Raw genomic sequence first — 23726 nt, 5'->3', positions numbered from 1 at the left:
CCCCCCCCCCCCCCCGCCCACAGCCGGTATTGGTTTTCCTGCTCACACAGCGGCGCGTTCCCCACTCGTGTGCCAGCTGAAAGCATTGTCTCCTAGCTATTTCTGTACCACCTCCAGCCCCTCGACACATACTGCATCTAAGAAAACAGATGCTAAGCTGGAGCTCCTGGGGGCCCCGCGGAAGAAACTGGTTTATTTCCCATGAGGGAGCCGGTTGGTGGGACCGCTGTGGGGGGGTGGTGGGCTGCAGACCCACCTGCTCAGCACCACGCCCCACACACAACTTGTTAAGTGTTTGGTTAATCTGAATTGCCCCAAAGAATTTGCAAGTCAAGGGTGATTACAGGTGTCTCCAGTTAGCACCTCTTGTGCATTCCAGAGAGGAGCCAGTCCTTAATCCCATTGGTGGAAAAAGTCCCCTCTCAAGAGGGTAGTATGTCAGAATTACATCTGATTAAATTATTTTTGTATTTGAAAGCATTGCTCTGGCTAGAGCTGTCAAAGTAGGATTTATGCATGGTGGGGAGAAAGCAGAGTCTGAGAGTCTACCCTCTTCCTTCCCCGTCCTGGTGGAAATTCTAATGAATTCCACATTGCGCGTTGGGCCGGCCATGTGCCTCCACCCATTTCATCAGCCCGGCCCTGACCTCACTCATTGCCCTCACTGGTGTGACTTGAGCTTATTTTCATCAGAAATTGGATTCTTCTGGAGAACAAGAGAACAACATCGCCTAAGAGAAGCAACAGCAAGTGTCATACACCCTTGGGCCTGTGTTTCCGCAAATATTTGTGTGAAAGAGAAGAGTGGGCAGCAAAGGGAAAGATAGGTCATGCCTCCAAAACCCAGATCAGGTTCCCAGGGCGCGCCTCGCTCTGGAGGGCGTGCCTGCGCTCTTGCCCTTGTTAGGGACTGTCGGCGGCACATTGGGACAAATAGGGCGTCCTCTGCATACTGCAATTGCGAAGGACGCTGGCGAGGGACCACGTGGCCGCTGTTGGGGGCTGCTCTCTGAAGATGGCCACAGAGAGAGTGACCATGGGGAGAAAAAGGCTTCCTGACCAGAGAGACCAAAGAGACCAGGGTCTGTGTTCGCCTGGACTTCTTGGGGCTTAAGAAGGAGCTCCTGAAGAGAGTGGATCACAGTGTGTCCTACATTTTCTCTGCTCTTGATGTGGTTTTGCTAACTTTGCCTTGGAATCCTGCAGAAGTGAAGGGAGGGGAGCTCACTTCTGAGGCCCTGGGAGGGGACCCAGCAGCTGTGTCAGTTTCTGTTTCTTGTTTATTAAGGCAGAGTTGTATATGCTTCAGACCTTACAGGCCTGGACCCCGTGCCAGGCACAGAATAGTGGTTCCGTCTATGCTGTATCTAGGCGCCTTTCTCGCAGTTTACAGCATCATATTTAAGTTCACATTCAGACATTTTCTGGAAAGGCAGCGGCTTCCAAGCCTCTGGGCCACTTTGGGTTTGGACTGAGACCCTGGGGCCCGTGCTTGAAGGAGGCGGCCAGGTAAGCGGAGTGGCTGTGGAGGGTTCAGGTCCTTTGAGAAGGTGCTGGCCCAGAGGCTTCTGAACTGGGGTGTCCTGAGAGGCAGAAGGCTCACGTGGGAATGGGCTGCGGGTGTGGCGTGCGAACTTGGCATGCAGATGCTACCCGAAATGCTTCAGTTGTGTTTGACAGGCCCGTGCAGGGGCGCCACGGCCAGCTCTGGCCTCCTTAGGATTTCACGAGGAGAGGGGTCGCACATTCCTCAGGGGGAGAGAGACAAAGCCTTTCTAGCCTGACTCCCAGAGGCCAGACAGAGCCCCAAATGCTTGTTCTGCTTCGGACACTGACCGCTTTGAGCGAGCTCCTGTCTTCAGGAAGCTGGTGTGCAATAAAGAGCTTTGCTGGGGGAAAGCATAGATGATAGGCTGCGGAGTGTCCCCCGCCCACCCCCAAATGGCGGGTGTTAGTGTTTGGAACCTCGTCTTTGGCACGTGAAGCCGTCAGAAGCATTTTGAGGATGTCGGGTTTCTCTGAGGATGTATGGTGGCTGACAGACCCAGGCTGGTTCTAGAGGAGTTGAATGGCGGGTCTGCTTCCACACTTCCTCACGACAGCCCTGGACGGAGTGAGGGACTTCGAGAATGTGACGGAAGCCTAGTGGATGGCTAGCGAGAGCACCGAGCACAGGCCCACTGTGGGTTCCCTTGGGCTCAATGTGGTCTTTTTGTTTGGGGGGCTCCTCAGTGACTTTCTCCTGCCCTAAGCACACAGCTTCACTTCCAGAAAGTCGCCTCCAGGGCCCGTGGAGCCAGGACTGGGTCAGGACTGAGGACACTGACTCCAGCCGAGTGAGCGCTGACATTCGTCACAGAGGCAGGTGCTCACTGCTGTACTCACTGGGACCTGGGCCACTGTTTCCAGAGCCTTGAGAGAGTAGACTTTTCTTGGTTAGTCTGTCTGCTGTTGTCTTGGGCGAGGGCGTGAGCACAGAAGTTGAGGTAGGGTAGTTGGGAGATAGGTATGGTTTGCCAGTGTCCCCAGCTTGTTGCAAAGCTTTGGTGTTTATGGAGCAGAGCCTGCCTTCCTGCCCACACTATGCTTGGGTGGGGGGTGGGGGGAGCCTGGTAAACTGTCTCTTTAGAATCCTGGCCCTTCAAGCTCTAATCATTAGGATTATGATTTTATGACACACCAAAGCGTCCTGGAGCTGTTTTCTAATTTCCCCAGCAAGATCGCCTCTCTGGCCTGGACCGGGCCTGAATACCGGGCTGGCCGTGGTGGGTGGAATGCATACATTCCAGTCATGCCTCCACGGATTCTGGAAGAGCCCTTTTGTGCCCACTGTGGTCCTGTGGACGTGGTAGGACTGCTGTAGCAGGGAAGCAGCTCCTCCGAGGCGGCACCTGTCAGCGAGGAGCCGTGCTTCGGGGGATTTGTGTACTGAGCGATCACGCGGTTCTCTGTTAACGTGTCCGTGACTTTGCCTGTTTTCTTAGATCCGTTGGTGCTTGTGGTTGATGTCCCGTGTTAGAGGCTGTGGTGTAGGGGAGGCTGAGCTCAGGGAGACCAAGCTTGCTGCCCTCTGTGGGCTGCCTCCCACGGGACCGGGCCGGCCCTGTCGCGATTCTGCTAGGCGAGTACGCTCGTCCACGTGCCCGCCGCCACTGTTTCTTGGCTGCCTGCCACTCCGGGCACATGTGCCTGGCTCTCCTCAGAAGTCGGAGCCCTGTGGCGGAGCAGGTCTTACCTCTTGGTGACCTCTTCATGCTTCGTGGTAGTGGCTTTCCTTGAAGGGTGCTTCAGGCCATTCGAACCTGCTGTGTCCCCTGAGGCCCCTGCTGGCTTCAGTCGTATTCTGACTCAGGTGCTCTGCCGGCGCTTGGCCAGAGATAGTGTGCCCGCTGGCCGTGTTGGGACATGGGGCCCTGGATGGCCCATTAAGTCCGCCGGATTCACTTGGGCCTTGTTTGCTCTTGCCATTCATGATGGTCGATGCTAACCCGCCTTATGTTTTTCTCCCAGGGCACAGCCTTTTCCGTGCCATTGGCCAGAGCTCTCCGTCCTTGTCCATGACGACGGGCCCACCATGTTTTATGGGACCCATTTCATCATGTCTCCACCCACCAAGAGCAAGCTGAAGCGGCAGAGCCAGCTGCTGTCCAGCGTGCTGTCCCGGACGCTGAGCTACAAGTACCGTGACCTGGACACCACCTTCTCCAGCCTGGGCGCCAGCGACGACCCCGCGGAACTCTCCACCCAGCTCTCGGCCCCTGGGGTCCTGAAGGTGTTCGGGGACAGCGTCTGCACGGGAACCCACTACAAGAGCGTCCTGGCCACCGGCATGTCCAGCGCCCAGGAGCTGGTGAAGGAGGCCCTGGAGCGCTATGCCCTGAGCCCCGAGTGCGCCAGCCAGTACGTGCTGTGCGACGTGGTGGGCCAGGCCGGCGACTCGGGGCAGCAGTGGCAGGCCGAATGCTTTCGGGTCTTTGGGGACAACGAGAAGCCCCTCTTGATCCAGGAATTATGGAAACCCCGAGAAGGCTTGTCCCGGAGGTTTGAGCTAAGAAAGAGGTCAGACGTGGAAGAGCTGGCAGCCAAGGACGTGGACACCATGACCGCAGGTGAGGAGGGGAGAGGCCTCAGGGAAAGCGGACGCTGGCCAGGGGAGACCCGAAAGGCAGAGGCTTAGGGATCTGTTTGGGGGAAAACTCAGGAAGGTATGTTTGCTCTGTCATGGTGTTTGAGGACTTCTCAAATTTCCCACTTTAATCCAAGTTGCCATGGAGACTGCAGTTCGTCTCTACTGCAGGACGCGTGCTGGTGCTTTAGTCTTGCAGTCAGGTGCTTGGTTGGTGTGGAGAGCCGTGCCCACCACGCACGCCTTGTCAGTGCGGATGGCAGGTGCATTACGGAAGTCCGGTAGTGCCCCAGCTACTGGGTGGATCTCAGGGACAGGCCAGTGAAAGGACAAGGGAGGAAGTCGGGTCTGTAGAGGTGACGGGGTGCATTGGGTGTTGGTGGGATTGTGGCTGCCTGGGCAGTTGGAGGCCTGTGGGCCACTGCTCCGTGTCTGCCTACTGTTCTGTTGATGGAAAGTTGATTATCTTAATAGGTAAATGCCATAAACAATAATTTTCCTCAAATGCCAAAAGAGCCTTAAATGTATCTCAAATCATATTTGACTTTTTCTTAATTTCCTGGAGAAAATGGCAGCTTTATGCAAAAAAGGGACTTGTCCTATGTGGCCCTGAGTTGTTATTTGATTTCATGATGCGCCAAGGTTGGCCTTGAACACTCCTGATGTGTGTGTCTCCGATGTGTTGCAAATACCCATTCTGTCTAGCTCTGCTTCTGCTCTGGGGCCCACTTTGTCCCTTCATTGTGTGGAGATGCGCTGGGGGGAAGGTTGGTGGGTCTCCCAGTGGCTGGGGTCACTCAGGCCTGATGGGGACCTCTGAGTCTCACAGTCCAGGGGGTCACAGTTGACATTCAGCAGCAGCGGCCGCCTGTTACCTTAGGCAAATTAGTTCACCTCTTGTGGCCTCGGTTTCCGGATCTGGAGAATGGGGGCATGCCTTCCGCGTTGTGGGCATCAGTGATCTAGTAAAGCACTTAGCGTGGTGCTTGGCAGACGTGCAAGGAGTCATGGTTGTGTATTACTAGCGTTTCCTGTATGTGGTAAGCAGTTTGTTCTGTGTGCTTCTAGTCTGTGCTGAGGACAGAGCTGGGGGGTCCTTCTGACGGGGGAAGTTATCACTGACAGCGTTGGGACTGGCTGGCACACGATGATAATCAGAAGCAGGCCCAGGTGTAGTTGGTGTTGTTTCCAAGCATCCCTGGACCGGCACCCCAAGCACCCCCACCCTGCGAGCCCAGGCTTTGGTTTGTCGTCTGGTCCTGCCTTGCCTCCCATGAGGCCAGGCAGACCTGCTGAGGGGCCACACTGGTGTTCGGGTCCTGGTCATTGTCCTGCCTGGTGTTTTCTCTGCTGTGTGGAGCGCAAAGGCGCAGGGGTCACGTGCCCCGGGTACCCGGCCAGGGCCTTGAAGACCTTGCTCTGTGTTGCACAAGTGATGGCTGGTGGGGGAGCGGGGGCCAAACGCCATCTGCAGGACATGGGACTTTGTCTCCTGTTCACCAGCCCCTTGTAGAGGGCCTTCCTTTAATATTAGTCAAGGCAAGAGATGGCCCCATTGCCCACAGCCTATTAGACTCGGTGTTGGTTTTGCAAAACCTTTCAAATAAAGAGTCTATTGAACGGGACCAGTCTCACTGACACACTTCCCCGGGCTGGAAGCGGGTTGTGTTACCTGCCCGAAGCAGGCCTCCTGGACCTCGGGGAGTCGGCCTTCGCTGCTGGCCTTCCCTTGGGGTGTGGTCCGGGCACTCCAGGGCCTCCTGACCCTGCTGTCCCCCTTGCCCATGACGGCAAAGATGGGGCGGTGAGGCCTGTGGAGGCCGTGTGTTGTCTGAGCTGACCCCAAGCAGCTGAAGAGTGTTCCGTGTGTGGGGATGATTCCGTGCCAAGTCTGATAATGAGAAAGAATCTCAAGCTTGTTGGTCTGCCTGTTTGGGAAGACTTTGCCTCGTGTCTCCTGCTTGACAACCCCCCGCACCCCCGCCGTGCCTGCCTGTCCTCTAGAGAGCGGGAGCCCCGCTGGCCTATGTGTGGCCGTGAGGCCGCGTGGGGGCATTTGCATAGGTGAAAGCAACGCCTACAGAAGTGGGGTATTCAGTGTTTAGGAAGGTGCTGGATTCCCTGGCAGGACAGTGCTCCACGCTTCTCTGTTCTCCTTCCTCCCCCAAAGAGCAGGCGAGCTTGTCCCTACTCTTCCAGTGAGCCAGTAGCCTGCCTCATCTGGGAAAAGTGGTGGTAAAGGGAAGGGACCACCTGCGTGTGTACACACACGAGCCTGCATGTGCATTGTGTGTGCGGCGTGTGCGTGCATCTGTGTGTGCACATGACTTCATGCCGGCCTGGGAGTCGGGGAGCACTAGCCCTGGTTTCAGAGTGAGCCGTAGCCGACACCCAGCGCATGCGTCCTGGCTGCTCTTTGGAGCTGAGGAGCAGCTGAGAGCGGAGGCTGGGAACCCACCCCAGGCCGGTCTCATGAAGACTCATGGGGGTCTCCTCTGAATCACGACGTGAAAGAGGGTGTGCCGGATGCTTCCCTGAGGCTCTCCTTCACCATTTGGACCACTGTTACACACCCGTAGTAATGCACTCAGGCACTTTGGGTTTTGTTTTCATAAACACTGTCTTTTCACAGCTGCCAGCTTCCCCCTGATTTCCAGAGTATCAAAATATTGTGCATCCGCTCTGGGGGAGAGGCGGCTGGTGTAGGTGGGGCGGCAAGGCCTCTCCTACTTGCATATTCCCAGAAGGCTGGTGTTTTGGATCAGGAGCATAGACAGGGCTCTGGGTCCTGTCATTGCCATGTAGACAGTAATCACTTCTGTGCACTTTGGGGAGGGGTGACGACTGCGCCATGTGGTCTTTATCAGCGGCTTGGGAAGGGCGAGAGAGAAGGTTCATTTGTGTCTCCAGGACGGAAGAGTGTATGCAGCCTACATTTCTCAAGCTTGGCCTCAATGACGTTTTAGGCCCACGGTTTGCTGCGAGGGCTGACCTGTTCGTTGGATGGTAGTTAACAGTTCTAGGCCTCTGCCCCTTAGATGCTAGCAGCACCCCTACTCGCTGTGGTAACCCAGAATATCTCTGCTCACTGGCGTGAGTCCCTGGGGACAAACTTGCCCCAGATTGGAAGCCACCAATTTGGACCTAGTGGCCTGAGGTTAGTTTGTTGGCTTCACTGGGGCCAGTGGCCATGTGCCTTCGTGATCCTCAGGCCACGCTCCCTCTCCTGTGGCTTTCTGAGGGACTTGGGTGCCTTGAAAGCTCAAGGTCTTGAGGCTGACATGCAGAGCTGCTTTTTCTGCCTGTGGGTGCCTTTCTGTGCGGCCTACATGGCCCTCAGAGGTTTGGTGTTGCTCCATTCCCTGCAGAGAGGGTCTCCTTCTTTGCTTTGGGTGTGCCCTGTGAAGCAAGCAAGCTTAGAGCATTTCCGAAGCTCCTGGACCTGAGAGGTGCAGGCTACGCCATTGCAGGGCCTCTCTGCCTCAGCCACGGGGCTTGTGCCTAACCGCCTTCAAGTGTCTGTACAGTGTGGGGCATACAGTAGGTGCTCATTAAGTGCCTCTCAAAGGACTGTATGCATCGAAGCCTCCAGAGTTGGAATCCGTTTTCTTTGCTGGGGGATGGGGATGGGGATGGGGATGGGGATGGGGATGGTGGTGTGCTGACAGGGTGGCAGTCCCTAGTGCAAGCTGTGGCTTGAATGACGAGGAATGTGCCCCTTGGGCACCTGACAGTACAACCTGTCAGCTCCCCCCTCCTTCAGGCCCAGTGCTGGTGGTGGCAGATATGTTGTCTCTGAGCGCCTTTGGTGTGTGGTTCCTTCCACCTTTCCGTCCACGGGTGGGCAGATGGAGGCTGGCCGCCCGGTGACGGAAATGTCGAGGCTGCACAGGAGCCCTCTGCTGTCTCCACTCCCTGGTTGTGCACCATGACTACTGTCCTCACACGTCCCCCAATCTCCCTGTGCTGTTGACGTTTTCCTTCTGCGATGAATCTGATCTTTAATAACTTCTCTCAGAATGAAGGAGGCAATCTGGATTTTCTTCTTCTTTTATTTAGGGGAAACTGCCTTGTGAGTCTTGAGTGAGACTCCTTCGAGCATATTCGCAGGGATAGCATCATTGTGGGCAGAGTTTTATGTGGTTTGGTGAAAAGCAAGACAACCGTTATCTTTTCTCATCAGTCTAAAGTAATTGAACTTAAAAGACATTTTTGAGGATTTTTAATTCAAAGAGAACGTAAAGTCGAACGGTTACTTGCTCGCAGCACGTCTTATCCTTTAATTCACTGTGTAGATTTTTAAAAAATTCACAGCCTTCAGTTTCATGTAGAAGTGCAGCATTGGAGGAAGCTTGACTGCCCTGTTCCTCCAAACTGGGTGGCACCCACCCGGGGCCTGGCCAGCAGCACCCCGCCTCCCTGGGGACTTCCAGCCACATTATATAAGGAGCCTCCAATGCTTACTGCAGAACACACGCTGGGGGGGGGGTGGTGGTGGTCAGAACAGGTGTAAAATGTTGGCAAGGTGTAAACTATAAGAGGAATTGGCTAAGGTATGGCCAGTGTAGACATTGCAGGGGAGGAAGTTAGCGGTGCGGGAAGTGCACGCCTGCGGGGATGCAGGCTCTCCCGGGATGCCGATGCTGGAGCCAGAAGGGCTTAGGAGATAAGCAGGAATACCAGACATCCTCGGTCCCTCGTCTTTCTTCACATTTGGCTTCCAGTTGAGATGCTCACAATGTGAGAATGGATGTTAATTAGTTATCAAGATTAACTAGTGATTCTAGCAACGAAATAGCACTTACCTCATATTTTCTGAAACCTCTTTAGAGTTTTACTGAAATTGATTTTAAAATTCTGGAAGAAGTATATTTAAAAAAAAATCCTTTAGCCAGGTTTTGCTTTCTAACTAGTACAATAAATCCACCTGGTGCTCGATGTCTTCTGTGTTGTACCAAATTACCACAAAATGAATCAACTTCTTTAAAGTTGTCCTGAAACAGGTAGACATAAAAGCAAAATTTTGAATTTGGTTAAATGGAAAGAGAGACATCACATGGTCCAGTTAACCATGTGAAACATTTCCAAGAAGTATTAGCGTATTAACAACTATGTTTTATTAACATTTAAAGCAGGTTGGTATCTGTTGATTCCCAAAAATAACTTATAATTCTGGGGAAAGATTTTGGGGGATATATTTGATCCATATAGAATAGCGTCTCTTACTGGTTTTAGATAATATACTCAGATAAACCGAGAATGCTAGACAACTATCTTTTTTTCCCTTCGGATGGTTGAAGTGGCAGAAACGTTTCCAGAGATCTTGAACACATGTTCACATGGGTACAGAGTGAAAGCAGTAAGTGAGGCCCAAGGCCACCTTCTTTGCTGTGCTGTCCTTGCACAGACTGAGTCCAATTTTGGGAAAGGATCCTGGTTCTCAGATGCTCAAGATAGGTTTGAACAAGATGAGCAGGGGTAGGGGAGATTGACCTCCTTAACTCTGAGACATGTTTTAAAACCATGGTAATTAAGGCATGTGGTTTGGGGGCAGGAACCTCCAAGCAGATGGAGGGAACAGAATAGAGAAGGCAGAGGCAGAGCTATGTTGACTGGCCCAATGGGAATTTGGCGCAATGTAGATTGCATCACAGATCGTGGGGAAAGGATTTTGTAAACAGTGTTAGGATCATTGGCATCAGCTAAAAGAAATCAGTATTTCATAAGAAGGCTTAAAAGGCACAAACCGTAAGGGGAAAAGGTAGATGGATTTGACTATATCGAAGTTTAAACTTCCTGTTCAGCTAAGCACACTACATAATAAGATTAAGATCTACCTGTGGTGCCGTAAACTTCAGCTCATTGCTTTTGACAGAGGCGTAGTTCTCCATCATAGACATACACCGCATTATCCATTCCCCCAGTCACGGGCACTCGGGTTGCATCCAGCTTTGTCCTCCTACAAACAATGGCATACCCACTCTCTTGAGGGTCTGTGCAGAGTTCTCTGAGGGTATTCTCCCAGAAATGGAATTTCTGGCTTGTAGATATGTCCACTTTGTTTCCTAGTAAGCACTGCTGGACAGCAGCTTCTCCAGAAAGGCTGCTGTGACAATGGTGTGCTTTCTTGGGGGCCTTTCCACATCCTTGGGCACTGAGCAGGAGCCCCCAACCCACGAAAATCTCCCCTGGAAACGCTTTCAGATCAAAAGGTGCTGTCATGTAGTGGGGTACTAGAGTCATGCAGCCAAAGAAACTCCCTATAGTCAACTGGTATCAACTGGTATGAGTAACTGTGAACTGAGTCACGAAAAGATCTCCAGAAGGTTACAATGTGTAGATTTGAAACTGACCTCTACCTTATCAAAATTCAAGAAATGAGTCTTCTGGATATTGATTACCAGGGACTCAGAGGAGAAAGAATTTTATTTTTTTGTGCTCATTCATTAATTTGTCAGCAAACATCGTTGAGTGTTACTCTGTTGGTGCTTGACGAGATGTGTGTGTATATATATATGGCGGTTGACAAAACAGATTGTGTGCTTATGGAGCTAAGAGTCTAGTGGGAAGTAAAGGCAAAGAATCACATAGAAAACATTTATTACAAATTGTGGTAAGTGCTCTGGAAGAAAAGCAGATGTGCTAATTTAGCATAAAGATTAGGGAGATTGTCTCTGAGGAGATAAATTTTAAGCCAATCTCAAGCATGACAACACGTTAGCCAGGTGAAGAGTAGTGGACACCTAGTGGAGCCAGAAGAGCTTTCCGGGTAGAGGACAGAGCATTATGTACAGACTCGGGGATGAGAGACAGTGAAGCAAATGGAAGGCATTGGAAGAAGGCCATGTGGCTGGAGCATGGGGGAAAGCTATGGGCATTGAGGCTGGAGAGAGAGAGTCGGGGAAGACCAGCCTGGGTTGTTAGATACTTTAGATTTTAGACTAAGTATGATGGGAGGCCACTGAAGGGGTTAAAAGACCACTCTGGTTCCTAGTAGAAAATACTTGAAAAGGTCAGTAATAGGAGATTAATGAGGTTATTATAGGAATCTAGATGAGAGTTGATGGTAACCTCAAGTAGAGTTATGAGGGAATAGGTAGAAGAAGTGTATGAATCCCAAATATGTTCTGGAGGCAGAATCAGCAATATTTGTAAGTGTACTAGATGTTGAGTATGAGAAAGAGGAAGGTGTTGAGAATGACTCCCAGGTTTCTGGTGTGCGCAGCTGGGGTGGATGGAGATGGCATTTACTAAAATGGTGACTACTGGGAGAGAAACAAATTATGGAGGGAAGAGTAAAAGCTCTCTTTAGACTAGGTTAAGTTTCAGATATTCAATGGAGGTGGAAGATAGGAAGTCAAATAATATGGATCTGGAGCTTAGAAGGCAGTCTGTTATGGGGTGCCTGGGGAGCCCAGTCGGTTAAGTGTCCGACTCTTGGTTTTGGCTCGGGTCATGATCTCAGGGTCGTGAGATCAAGCCCTATGTTGGGCTCTCTCTGTGCTCAGGTGGAGTCTGTTTGGGATTCTTTCCCTTTCCTTCTGTCCCTCTCCCTGCCCCCCCTTAAATAAATAAATAAATAAATAAATAAATAAACAAAAGCTTTAAAAAAGTGTTACAAAAGCTTAAATTAAGCTGTAAATAGGTGATATTTAAAGCTGAGAAAGTTGGGATCTAGGTAGTGAATGTACATATGATAAGGAGAAATGAGAGTTTAATATGGAAACTGAGAAACACCAACTTTAGAGGCTACGTAATGGAGGAGCAGTCAAAAAATTAGTCTGAGGGGAGGCCCAAGATGTACAAGACAGCACAAAGAGTGTGGTGCCATGGAGGCCAAGAAGAGGCTACCAAAGGTCAAAAAAGATGTAGGCAATTGGATCCATTGGATTAAGCAACATGGAAGTCACCAAAGACCTTACTGATAGCTGTGTTGCTGGAATGTCGAGCATGCAAACTATATTGAAATGGGTTGAAAAATAGGTACTTATATTTCTTGGAATATCTGGGATTACTTATCCTAGAAAATCTTTCTATATAAAAGTACCTGGAAGTGTTGGTTGAAATGTAAAAAAATCTCCTTTAAGATGCAGAGCTGAGTACCCAAGAAAATAAAGTAAATCCTCAGGAGTGAAAAAAAAACTGAAAAGAAGTACTTTGAAACCTCAGAATCTTAGCTGATTCTCTAAGCTATAATTGCTCTGGAGGCGTTTGCCAGTCTTTGTTATCAAGAAACTTTAGTTTAGCAGCTACCCAAGAGAGACATAGAGCTTCAGGACCTAAAGAGGCAGGGAGTTGGAATTGAAACCCCTGGATATGGTTGCAACCCTTGAAGGGCGACACACTGAATGAAAAGATGGAACAGGAAGAATCCGACACCTGGTGAAAGGAGGTGACAAAGAGTTCTCTTTCTCGATCTGGGCTCTGGGTGGGGAAAACTCTTCCCCAGAATCAAAAACCACTCTTCCTTTCACATATGTTTGGGGTTCAGAATCACACTACTCAGGTCATTGGGCTAGTCCCTGGAAAAGGAACTAAATTAAATTACGGTGTATGATTTGATAGTGTACAAGGACATCTGATAGAAACAAAGCAATTCTTCTCTGGAAGGACAGCCACACAGGCATCCCAAACCTCACCAGTGATGAGCTCACGATCCCAAAATTACAAGACCCGTGAAGCGATGCCTGAGTCAGTAGAAAACAAGCCAGAGTCAGATTCTCAAGAATAGTAAGAATGGAGCCATTAGTTAGAGAATATTAAGTAAGTTTAAAATATTTACTGAATAAAAGGTAGAAAAAAACCAGGAAATAATAGAATGTCTTCCAAAGAGGCAAGGAAGATTTGGAAAAGAACAAGATAATGCTTCTTGTAATTAAAAATATAAGTATTTAAATGGATGCTTCAGTGATGTTTTAAACAGCTGACTGACAACAGCTGAAGAGAGAATTGGAGAACTGAGAAGTAGGTGTGGCATCACCCAGGAAAAAACAGGAGGTGAGACATGGAGAACCCACTGAGAGAGTCTATCACGTGTTGTGCACAGCGTACTCCAAGGACGTGCCTGAGCTGCTTCCGGAGCTCATGGAACGAAAAGCACAAATCTTAGATTCAGAAATCACGGTATAAGGTAAATGGAAAGTCAGCTGCTTGACACCTAGTGGCGGTACTGCAGGACACAGGGCAGGGAGGATTTTTACCACTGCCAGAAGGAAAAGACAGGTGAACAGGTCAGCCAGACTGCAGACTTGTCAACAGAAACTGTGGAAACCAGAGGCGGCAGATAGGACCTTCCAGCTGGAAAGAACAGAACTGCCAGCCCAGAGTTGCAGACCCAGCTAAACCACCAGCCAGGCACTGGGCCACGGAGGACGCAACGGGAGGCCGCTCACTGTGAGGGGTTTCTGAAGGACACGCCTTAGGGTGAAGGCCACCCGAAGCTGCCCCTGGAGCGGAAGCAGATCCGAGGTATAAGAAAAAAAATGGTGATCAAGGGACTAGACGGTAGGTGGGTGTAAACAGTACCTGTGAGGCCGAAAACAAGCCGTACGCCTGACCACCTGCACCTGCCTCAGTCCTGCGGCAGAACCTCGGAAACTACAACTCCCGTGAGGCTCTGCGCGGTGCGCAGGCGCCATGGCATACGTGGCGTGCGTGGCCGTTCTAGAACGCCGCTCCGAGGGCCCGGGCGCCATGTTTGGGCCGAGGGGACGGCAGAGAGGTGCTTGAAGGGCGGGAGTGGAGCGGGAGTGGGTTGGACCTGGGCTGGTAGGAGCCCCGCCCCTCCCGCCTCAGTGGATCATGACCCGGGCAGCGGCCGTGGAAGTCGCGGTGGTGGGGGACGTGGCGTGGCAGGGCCAGCGCTAGAGATGATGCCGTTTCCGGTGACAACCCCGGGATCACAACAGACGCCGCCGCCGCCCAAGCACTATGGCATCTCCTCCCCCATCAGCCTAGCAGCCCCCAAGGAGACTGACTGCATACTTACCCAGAAGTTAATTGAAACCCTGAAGCCCTTTGGGGTTTTTGAAGAGGAAGAGGAACTGCAGCGCAGGATTTTAATTTTGGAAAAATTAAATAATCTGGTAAAGGAATGGATACGAGAAATCAGTGAAAGCAAGAGCCTTCCACAAACTGTAATTGAAAATGTTGGAGGGAAAATCTTTACATTTGGCTCTTACAGATTAGGAGTACATACGAAAGGTGCTGATATTGATGCGTTGTGCGTTGCACCGAGACATGTTGATCGAAGTGACTTTTTCACCTCGTTCTATGACAAATTGAAACTACACGAAGAAGTAAAAGATTTAAGGGCTGTTGAGGAGGCATTTGTACCAGTTATTAAACTGTGTTTTGATGGTATAGAGATTGATATTTTGTTTGCAAGATTGGCACTGCAGACTATTCCAGAAGATTTGGACCTAAGAGATGACAGTCTGCTTAAAAATTTAGATATTAGATGCATAAGAAGCCTAAACGGTTGCCGGGTGACAGATGAAATTTTACATCTAGTACCAAACATTGACAACTTCAGGTTAACTCTGAGAGCCATCAAACTATGGGCGAAATGCCACAATATCTATTCCAATATATTAGGGTTCCTAGGAGGTGTTTCCTGGGCGATGCTAGTAGCAAGAACTTGCCAGCTCTACCCAAATGCAATAGCATCAACTCTTGTACGTAAGTTTTTCTTGGTATTTTCTGAATGGGAATGGCCAAATCCAGTGCTACTGAAAGAGCCTGAAGAGCGGAATCTTAATTTGCCCGTATGGGACCCAAGAGTAAATCCCAGTGATAGGTACCATCTTATGCCCATAATCACACCAGCGTACCCACAGCAGAACTCCACATACAATGTGTCTGTTTCAACAAGGATGGTCATGATTGAGGAGTTTAAACAAGGGCTTGCTATCACACATGAAATTTTGCTGAGTAAGGCAGAGTGGTCCAAACTTTTTGAAGCTCCAAGCTTCTTTCAAAAGTACAAGCATTATATTGTACTTCTAGCAAGTGCACCAACAGAAAAACAACATCTAGAATGGGTGGGCTTGGTGGAATCAAAAATCCGAATCCTGGTTGGAAGCTTGGAGAAGAATGAATTTATTACTCTGGCGCATGTGAATCCTCAGTCATTTCCAGCACCTAAAGAAAATCCTGACAAGGAAGAATTCCGTACGATGTGGGTGATTGGGTTAGTATTAAAAAAGCCAGAAAACTCTGACGTTCTCAGTATTGATCTCACCTATGATATCCAGTCTTTCACAGATACGGTTTACAGGCAAGCAATAAATAGCAAGATGTTTGAGATGGATATGAAAATTGCTGCAATGCATTTAAGGAGAAAGGAACTTCATCAACTATTGCCTAATCATGTGCTTCAGAAGTGGAAAACACATTCAATGGAAGGTGTCACTTTAACAGCTTTGAGTGACAGCAGCCTTGACTTGCCTGTGGACACTGAAGACAGCATGTCTGTGCCTTCACCTGCTAGCACTGTGAAGACCGGCCCAGTGACTGGCAGCTCTCAGGGCAGAAATAGTCCTGCTCCCGCAGCAATGGCAGCATCAGTGACTGCCGTACAAGTGACTGAGGTTTCCTTGCAACGAGTGAATCCCAGTGAAAGCTTAGGGGGTGCATTGAGTGAAAGCCTTCCTCAGACTGCCGCACAGCCAGCCCTTCTTCCACCATCAAAGGCCACAGTTGCCAGAGTTGTTTCTTCAACATGTCTGGTAAACCATCCACCCAGGCCTTCAGGGAGCACTGCAACAAACGTAGCGAATCCTATAGTGGGAGTCTAGCAGACGTTCTCACCTCATGAAGGACCAAGGAAACTCAAAGAAGAGGAACAATCTCATAAAGAGAAGACAATCCAGTACAGAACTTTCTAATATCCCGGCTCTCCCTGCAAATCCTGTTCCTGTTCCCAAGAATTCCGTAGGACAGATTGAACTGAAAAACAACCTCAAGGGTCCATAAACTATATCTGCCAACTCAACCTGTTGTCTTCAACTGCTAAAGGAGGAGAATGAAGGGTACCAAACTAGATTTGACTCAAGCTAGATTTAGCCTTATTTGGTAACTTCCTTTACTTTGGCTAATCTTGATCAGAAGTCCAGGTTAGTATATGATGCTAGAAGTACTATTATAAATCCGTCAGCCGCAGTTATAGTAACTATTTTAAAGGACTACTGCCCATAAAGAGAAAAACAAGAGAAAAAAAAACCCTCCAGCTATATTTGTACCCATGCCTGACATCTGGACTGGATTTATGTTTGATGCATTGTTGGGGAAAATTTACAATACAAACTGGTATCAGAATTCCTTATACTGATGATGGACTTCATGTATATTTTTATCAGAAAGTAGAACTAATTTTAAGTTTTTCAGCTTGATGAATTTTAGTTTTTTCCTGAAGTTTTCTTCATTATTAATTGTCAAACTGGATGCCATTGTGCAGTGTGTATAAACTTCAGAAAAAGCATAAAAGTCCCATCTAGCTCAGTCCCCATGAAGTAGCTACAACCCTTTAAAATGTCAGCTCATAGGGTATATATTTGACATTGAAACAGTAATGAGCCAGTCTTTGGTTTTGCTGGGACACGGTCAAGAAATAATATGTTAGTTTTATCTGTGAAGCTGTTTTAGAGCGCATACAATCAGCAATCAAACAGCAAATACCGTCTCAGAACTAACAAAACTCCGTATTCTCTTGTCCTTAAGCATTTGTCCTAAAACAAAAAAGCTTTTTGCTCCCTGTTTTGCTTGTATGTACAAGGTATGCTTGTATGTAGATTCATTAAAAAAACCCAGAATGCTAGCGTATTCTTAACCATGATGTGAAACCCACAATCCTATGGCCACATGGTACAAAACACTGGATTTTGGTTCCATGGCTAGTATTTCAGTAAAGCTTTCCCGAAAGTAATGAATTGGAAAACAGTTATCGGTCTTGGATGCTGTTTGAGCTATACATATGAGAAATTTTGTATGCTCCACAGAGTATCTGCTTATGGCAAAGTTAATTTCCAATTTAAACATGTAAGCAAAAAGGCATTTTCTCCAAAATATTTAAACAATTTTTATTTTTAAAGGACTCTCTAAAATTTATCAGTAAATTTTATACATAGAAACATACAAAATAGTTTCTAGCAAGTACTTGATATCTAGTCAGCTTCCTGTTTTTGTTTTATCCTATAAGAGATTAGGAATTCCTTCCTTTAAATTAAAAAAGACCACTTATAACTAAGTGGCAGGACATCCATGTTTAGGACACGTGAATGGCAAACAGATATAGAGGAATGGAAACTTAGTCTGTCTTAATTTGGACACAGAAAGCCTGACGGTTTTTCCAGTTAGCCTGGTCCTGATTCCTACCCTCCTCCAACTGTGTTCCTATCTACCACGTGTGCATTTTTCATGTGAAACTATAATTTCTTAAACCCTTTCCCCGTCCTTCTAGATTAACTTTCCAAAGTTGGAATATAGTCTTCTTCCTTTTAGGCTCTGCAGTAATTGAGGCTTTCTTTTCACCCCTACTTTGTGATGTTGAGTACACAGTGTTCCTGTTGCTCACATCTTTGCCCTGTGCAGTCACCTTGCCCTTCCACTGCAGTAAGTCAGGTGAAGTGTGCACAGGAGCTGTGCATTTCAGATGGCTGTGGGGTCCGGCTGGAATTGCCCAGCACAAATGTAGTCTTGTCATTTTGTTTACAACATTGGGGGAAAATTAGTTTATTAAGTATTTCGTGTAACTATACTTGTTTAACCAAGCTGGAAACTTGGAGCTTTCTAGTTTTCATTAACTGAATATCAGACTAGTTTTTTCACATGATGTAGATAGTGTCTCATGGCTGGAGTTGGCTTTGTTTTATTAAACCCGTACCTCTTGTATTTTTCAAGTGCTATTTTGAAAACAGATGATGTATTTCTCCATTGAAAACACAATAAAAATAAAGAAGCAAGCAAAGGGGTTTAAATCTGACAATAGGAGTTCAGATGCTCGGGACGCCTGGGTGGCTCAGTTGGTTAAGTGTCTGCCTTAGGCTCAGGTCATGATCCCGGAATCAAGCCCAATGTCCGGCTCCCTGCTCATCAGGGAGTCTGCTTCTCCTTCTCCCTCTGCCCCTCCCTCTGCTCCATTTCTCTCTCAAATAAATTTAAAAAAGAGAGGTCAGATGCTCTTACATTGTTGCAGAGGAGGATAAAGACACTGATGAAATTTTTTTAAAAAGATTTTATTTATTTATTCAACAGAGATAGAGACAGCTAGCGAGAGAGGGAACACAAGCAGGGGAGTGGGAGAGGAAGAAGCAGGCTCATAGCGGAGGAGCCTGATGTGGGGCGATCCCATAACACCGGGATCACGCCCTGAGCCGAAGGCAGATGCTTAACCGCTGTGCCACCCAGGCGCCCTGACACTGATGAAATTTTTGACTTTATTAAGTCTAGAATTCCTTTTATGTTGGGACATGTGGAAAGGTTAAAACTTCAAGAAGGTAAAAAAAAAAAAGTGAAAAAAAAAGAAGGCAGGAAAAAAGGGGGAGCATAGGAAAAAACAGGTAAAAAGAAAATGCAGTCTAAGATGGTGGAAATGAAACCAAATACACGTCACTATATATAACAAATGGACCAGACTTCCTGACTGAAAAGTGTCAGATTCCACGGAAAAACCGAGTGCAGCTGTATGCTATTTACGAGAGATGCATCCAAAACGTAAGATGGAAAGAATGGAAAAAATACATGCTAAGGAAAAGAGACTGCTAGAGTGACGATATCATCCAGGCAGATTTCAGAGCAGAAATAACGGCTAGTGAACAGAGTGACCACTGCTGTAATGATAGAATAAATAATGTACCATGAAAATGGAACAATTTAAAACTTATTTGCACCTAATAAATTAGCCTCAACATTGAGTAACATAACAAGCAAAGATTAGCAGAAATTGCTGAAGTGTCATTGTCATAGAAGATTTTAAAGCAGCTCTTTCATTAACGATATCAAGCAGACCAAAAAAAAAAAAAAGTGTTGAACGCAACAGAGGTTGGCAAGCTTTTCCTATAACGGGCTAGATAGTAAATATTTTCAGCTTTGTAAGGCCTTACGGTCTCTGTCTCAACTACTTAACTCTGCCTTTATGGACTGCAAGCAGCCAGAGACAATATGTAAACAGATGGCCAGGGCTGGATTTGTTACCCCTCCCCCCCCCCCCCGGTGGCGTTCGTCATCCCTGATCTATTAGACATTTATGATAGTACCTTCCACCCAACAACTGGGAAGTGTATATCATTCTCAAATAAGCACTGGGCATGTGCAAAAATGAGCCTCCTGCTTGATCGGATAGTAAGACTCGGCAAATTGCAGAATATCTGATTCATAGAGCATATTCTCTGATTATGAAATAGGTTTTCTTTTATTCAATAACAAATAGCATAGAGAAGAATTTCCTGAAAAAGACACACAAAAAATAGCTCAAGCCATTACAGATTGATGAACAGAATCTCTTAATTGTATTAAATAATGAACAGTGAAAAGTGAAAACCAAGCTCAGGCAGGGAGGTTTTAGAATACATAAAACTGACAAATGATTACTATCTGGAATATAACAAGGATGCCAAAAACAATCTGTTCAAGATCAAACTACCCAATCAAACACGGGCAGAAGAAGTGCATAGGAGTCTCAGAAGAGGGGCTAGGAATAGACAGTAAGCACAGAAAGATGCCCCATCTCATTAGCAGTGAGGGAACACCAGAGCATAGAAATCTGTCTTACAGAATGTCAGTCTAGCAACATCCCGGCTTGTGGAGTATGGGGAGCCGTGGGAGCTCTAGCACAGGGTCTATGAAAGTGGGAAGTGCCCTGTAGCCCTCAGGAGACAGCTTGGACTTACCTCGCACCATTGGCCTGCTCGCGCATGCCTCTGCCCCCGTGCTGTGGACCATTGATGTGCTTCAAGGTGCCTGTCTGTGGGCCCCCTCTGCAGCTGCATCCAGAACGCTACACCCCTCCAGTTGTCCTCCAGTGTACATGTGTATTTCTGTATATGCCATGGTGTCAGAAGAGTCGGGAAGCACTCTCCTAGAGACTCTGTCCTGTGGATCACCAGGAGAAGAGTACGGGAGAGTTGGTAGTAGCATTTTGTAATAGTTTAAAGCTTGAAATGACCCACAAACCCATAAATGGGGGAATGGATTGATAGTGGTGTCTTCATGCAATGTACAGTGTAGAGCTGCGGGGTTAAATGCACCATAGCTATGTGCATCAACATAGAGGTATCTCATCACGTTTAGGAAAAAAGAAAACTGCAGAAAAATAGTGTGATACAAACAAAGTAGAGCTGTATAACTTAGGGTTACAAAAATGTGTGGTCTGACCATAAATTAAGAATAAGGGAGGGGCGCCTGGGTGGCACAGTGGTTGGGCGTCTGCCTTCGGCTCAGGGCGTGATCCCAGTGTTATGGGATGGAGCCCCACATCGGGCTCCTCTGCTATGAGCCTGCTTCTTCCTCTCCCGCTCCCCCTGCTTGTGTTCCCTCTCTCGCTAGCTGTCTCTATCTCTGTCGAATAAATAAATAAAATCTTAAAAAAAAAAAAAGAATAAGGGAATATTAATCACAGAATCCAGAGTAGTGCTTCCCTTTGGTGAGATGAGAGGTGGGGAGAGGACAGGGAGGTTAGAAATGTTCCACCTTTTTCAAGTTAGGTGGTGGGTGAAGCAGTGTTCATTTTATTATTGGTCTAAGTTATAAATGCTTTCATATGCGTGACTACTCTCTGGTCAAAAACCCAATACCCGGTGGTATCTTAGAAGCCTCTGTGTCCATTAGGAACTGCATTTGGCCAGGTAACCAGCTGAGCCCAGGACAGGTTTCTTTCACGCTATGGTGGTGGTAGGTTCAGGGCCAACAGGGCGGCTTTGCAGGTCATCAGAGACCCACAGCTCTTCCACGTTTAGTGCACCCGTTCTAGTTCATGCCTGCAGTCCAGAAGGTCCCCTCCAGTGCAGGATGATTACAGGGCCACTGCCATCACATTGGCATTTAAGGCAGGAAGAGGGGGCCAGGCAAAGGTGTCCTTGCCAACGGTATCCTCCTTCTGTGGAACTTTCCTAGAAGCCCCAACGGGATACCCTCCTCACTCACTGACCGGACCTTCATCGCATGGCCATGCCTATCTGCAAGACAGACTGGAAAAGGTAGTTTTTGTGAACCGGGTGTGTTATCTCATGGTTCCTCACCATGATGTTCTTAGGAAGGAGGAGAGAGTGGGTCCTGACCAGCAGTGATGGCCGTCACTCAGATATTTAGAAGTTAAACACTTCCTAGTGACTCAGGGATCAAGAAGGACTTTAATGTGAATCAGAATTTGTGGGATGCAGCTGATGGGGGATTTGGAAGGAGGGTCATAGCNTTTTTTTTTTTTTTTTTTTTTTTAGATTTAATTTTATTTTGGAGAGAGTGCGAGCATGAGTGGGGGGAGGGGCAGAGGGAGAGGGAATCTCAAGCAGACTCTGTGCTGAGTGTGGAGCCCAACATGGGGCTCAGTCTCACGACCCTGATATGATCTGAGCCGAAACCAAGAGTCGGATGCTTAACTGAGCCACCCAGGCGCCCCAAGGAGGGCCATTGCTTTAAATGCTTATACTAAATAAAGCCTGAACACTGGTGAGTTACCTGCCTACTGGATTAGGTAAAAATATATGTCTAGTAAATTCCACGAGAGAAGAAAGTAAACAAGATAGAGCAGAAAGCAAACAGAAAACATGCAGGGGAGAGGATCAATAAAATGAAAAGTCAGTTCTTTGAAAAGACTGGAAGTCAAAACTGGGAAGACTGATGAGGAAAACAAAGATGGCGCACAGCAGAGGTCTCAGAGATGTGAAAGGGGTGCAGCTACGGTAGGGGCTTTTTTTTTAAAAAGGATCTTACGGATAGCTTTTTGCCAGTGAATTTGAAGACAGATGAAATGGACAATCTTCTAGAAAAGTTAGCCTACCAAAGCTCACTCAAGGAAGAGTGAACACTTGGACAGTCTCCCCAAGAGAGTGTGTGTGAGCAGTCGGACGCATGCCCAAACCCTACCCAACCATGCAAACGCCGGACCCGAAGTCTGTACAGGCAAGTTCCTCCTCAGCTTAAGGACAAGATTATTGCAATACCGCACCTCTGACTGCTCCAGAGGACAGAGGACAGAAGACAGAGAAGAAGCGACTGTATGAACCCAAGAAAACCCTCATCTCAGAGCCAGAGAAGGGAAGGGTGAGAAAGCGGGCAGGGGCCGGGGTGGGCGCTCCAACATGGCGAGCCCGGGGCTTTGATCTCTCAGCACCACTGCTCTTGTCCCTGGGACCGGCCAGTGGTTTCAGGACCAAAGCAGCAACTCCCGCCTCTGGGGTCTTTTCGTTCAGATGTTGGCCGAACAGTTTCTTTCTCAGCTTTTATGCCCCGCACGGCCAGTGTTCGCTGTTTTCAGTGGGAATGCTGTCCTTGTCCAAAGTCAGCCGACTGGTCCTGATTAGATTATTGTATTTTAGGGAACAAACACCTCTCTTAATGCTAACACATACACTCATGTTTAATTTTACATAAATTTGTTCACATGATAGAAACTTTTTACCAGGGAATTCTGCGCTCTCGAGTCAGTGCCTCTGCCATTCTGATTTCTCCCGATTTCCTGGTGGTAACCTGGTGTGGGCCTGTGTTAGTTTTCTCTTGCTATGTAATAAGCTACCACAAGTGTAGCAGCTTAAAACCATACCCATTCCTTAGCTCACAGGTCAGAAGTCTGGTGTGGCGTGGCTGGGATCTCAGGGTATCACAAGGTCGAATCTGAGGTGTCAGCCGGGCCAAGGTCTTGTCAGGAGGCTCATCCTTCCTGTTGGCAGAATTCAATTCCTCATGGTTATCAAACTGAGGTTCCCATTTCCCTGCTGGCTGTTGTCTTGGGGTTGCTCCCACCTCCTTTCCACGTGGCCCCCCCACCCTTCAGGTCAGCAGTGTTGCACCAGCCCTCCCTCGTTCTTCAAATCTTTGACTTCCTCTCGGCTTTTAAAGGCTCCTGTGCTTGGGGTAGGCCCACCTGGGTAATCTCCCTTTAGATGAACGCAGAGTGAACTGATCATTACATCTGCAAAAACCTCTTTTGCCATAAAGCAGAGCATCACCGGGGGCATGATGGATTCCGCATGTACAGGTCCCTCCTCACTCAGAGAGGTGATTATACAAGGGCAAGGGTCACTGGGGGTCACCTTAGGTCTGGCTACCCACGATCCATAGCTATGTCCGTAGCAATGGCAAATGCTCCAGCCGTCTCCAGGCCCCACAGCCCCGTGCCTTTAGGTGTCTGTTCAAGTCCAAATGCTCATCGTGTACACAGTATGAATCAGGTGCAGAGCAGGTGCCCGAGGACATGCAGGATGTGCAGCCCCACAGGTGCAGGGCACAGGCCTCCCCACCTGCGGGCCTGTGGGACCAGAAGCTCTCAGCACGCGGTGGCCGGCCAGGTGCAGGACAAGAGTCATGGCGTTCTGGGTCAGAAAGCGGGCAGTGGACGGCGAGAAGGAGTCGCTGGTCCAGGCAGGGTTTGAAATCCGGCCAGGCAAAC

The 23726-nt window shown here is 48.4% G+C and overlaps 2 protein-coding genes across 2 annotated transcripts in view; both read left to right on the top strand.

Annotated features, from left to right (window-relative positions):
• Positions 1-3510: 3510 nt before the first annotated feature.
• RADIL (Rap associating with DIL domain) overlaps positions 3511-23726 on the top strand; it is a 60679-nt gene continuing 40463 nt past the window's right edge. Inside the window, 1 exon segment of the mRNA XM_034669750.1 lies at positions 3511-4109. Within this exon segment, the coding sequence (XP_034525641.1) occupies positions 3575-4109 (535 nt within the window). The 5' untranslated portion in view covers positions 3511-3574.
• PAPOLB (poly(A) polymerase beta) lies at positions 13143-16943 on the top strand. Its single transcript, XM_011221305.3, has one exon. The coding sequence runs from the start codon at positions 13996-13998 to the stop codon at positions 15922-15924; it is 1929 nt and encodes a 642-aa protein (XP_011219607.1). The 5' UTR covers positions 13143-13995; the 3' UTR covers positions 15925-16943.

This window comes from Ailuropoda melanoleuca, chromosome 10, assembly GCF_002007445.2.
Source record: "Ailuropoda melanoleuca isolate Jingjing chromosome 10, ASM200744v2, whole genome shotgun sequence".
Classification (NCBI taxonomy): Eukaryota; Metazoa; Chordata; class Mammalia; order Carnivora; family Ursidae; genus Ailuropoda; species Ailuropoda melanoleuca.
The sequence above is the reverse complement of the archived record's forward strand: the minus strand, read 5'-3'. Positions and strand labels throughout refer to the sequence as shown.

Excerpts from the sequence above, each read along its gene's own strand:
- PAPOLB (XM_011221305.3), top strand. The coding sequence starts at position 13,996 with ATGATGCCGTTTCCGGTGACAACCCCGGGATCACAACAGACGCCGCCG.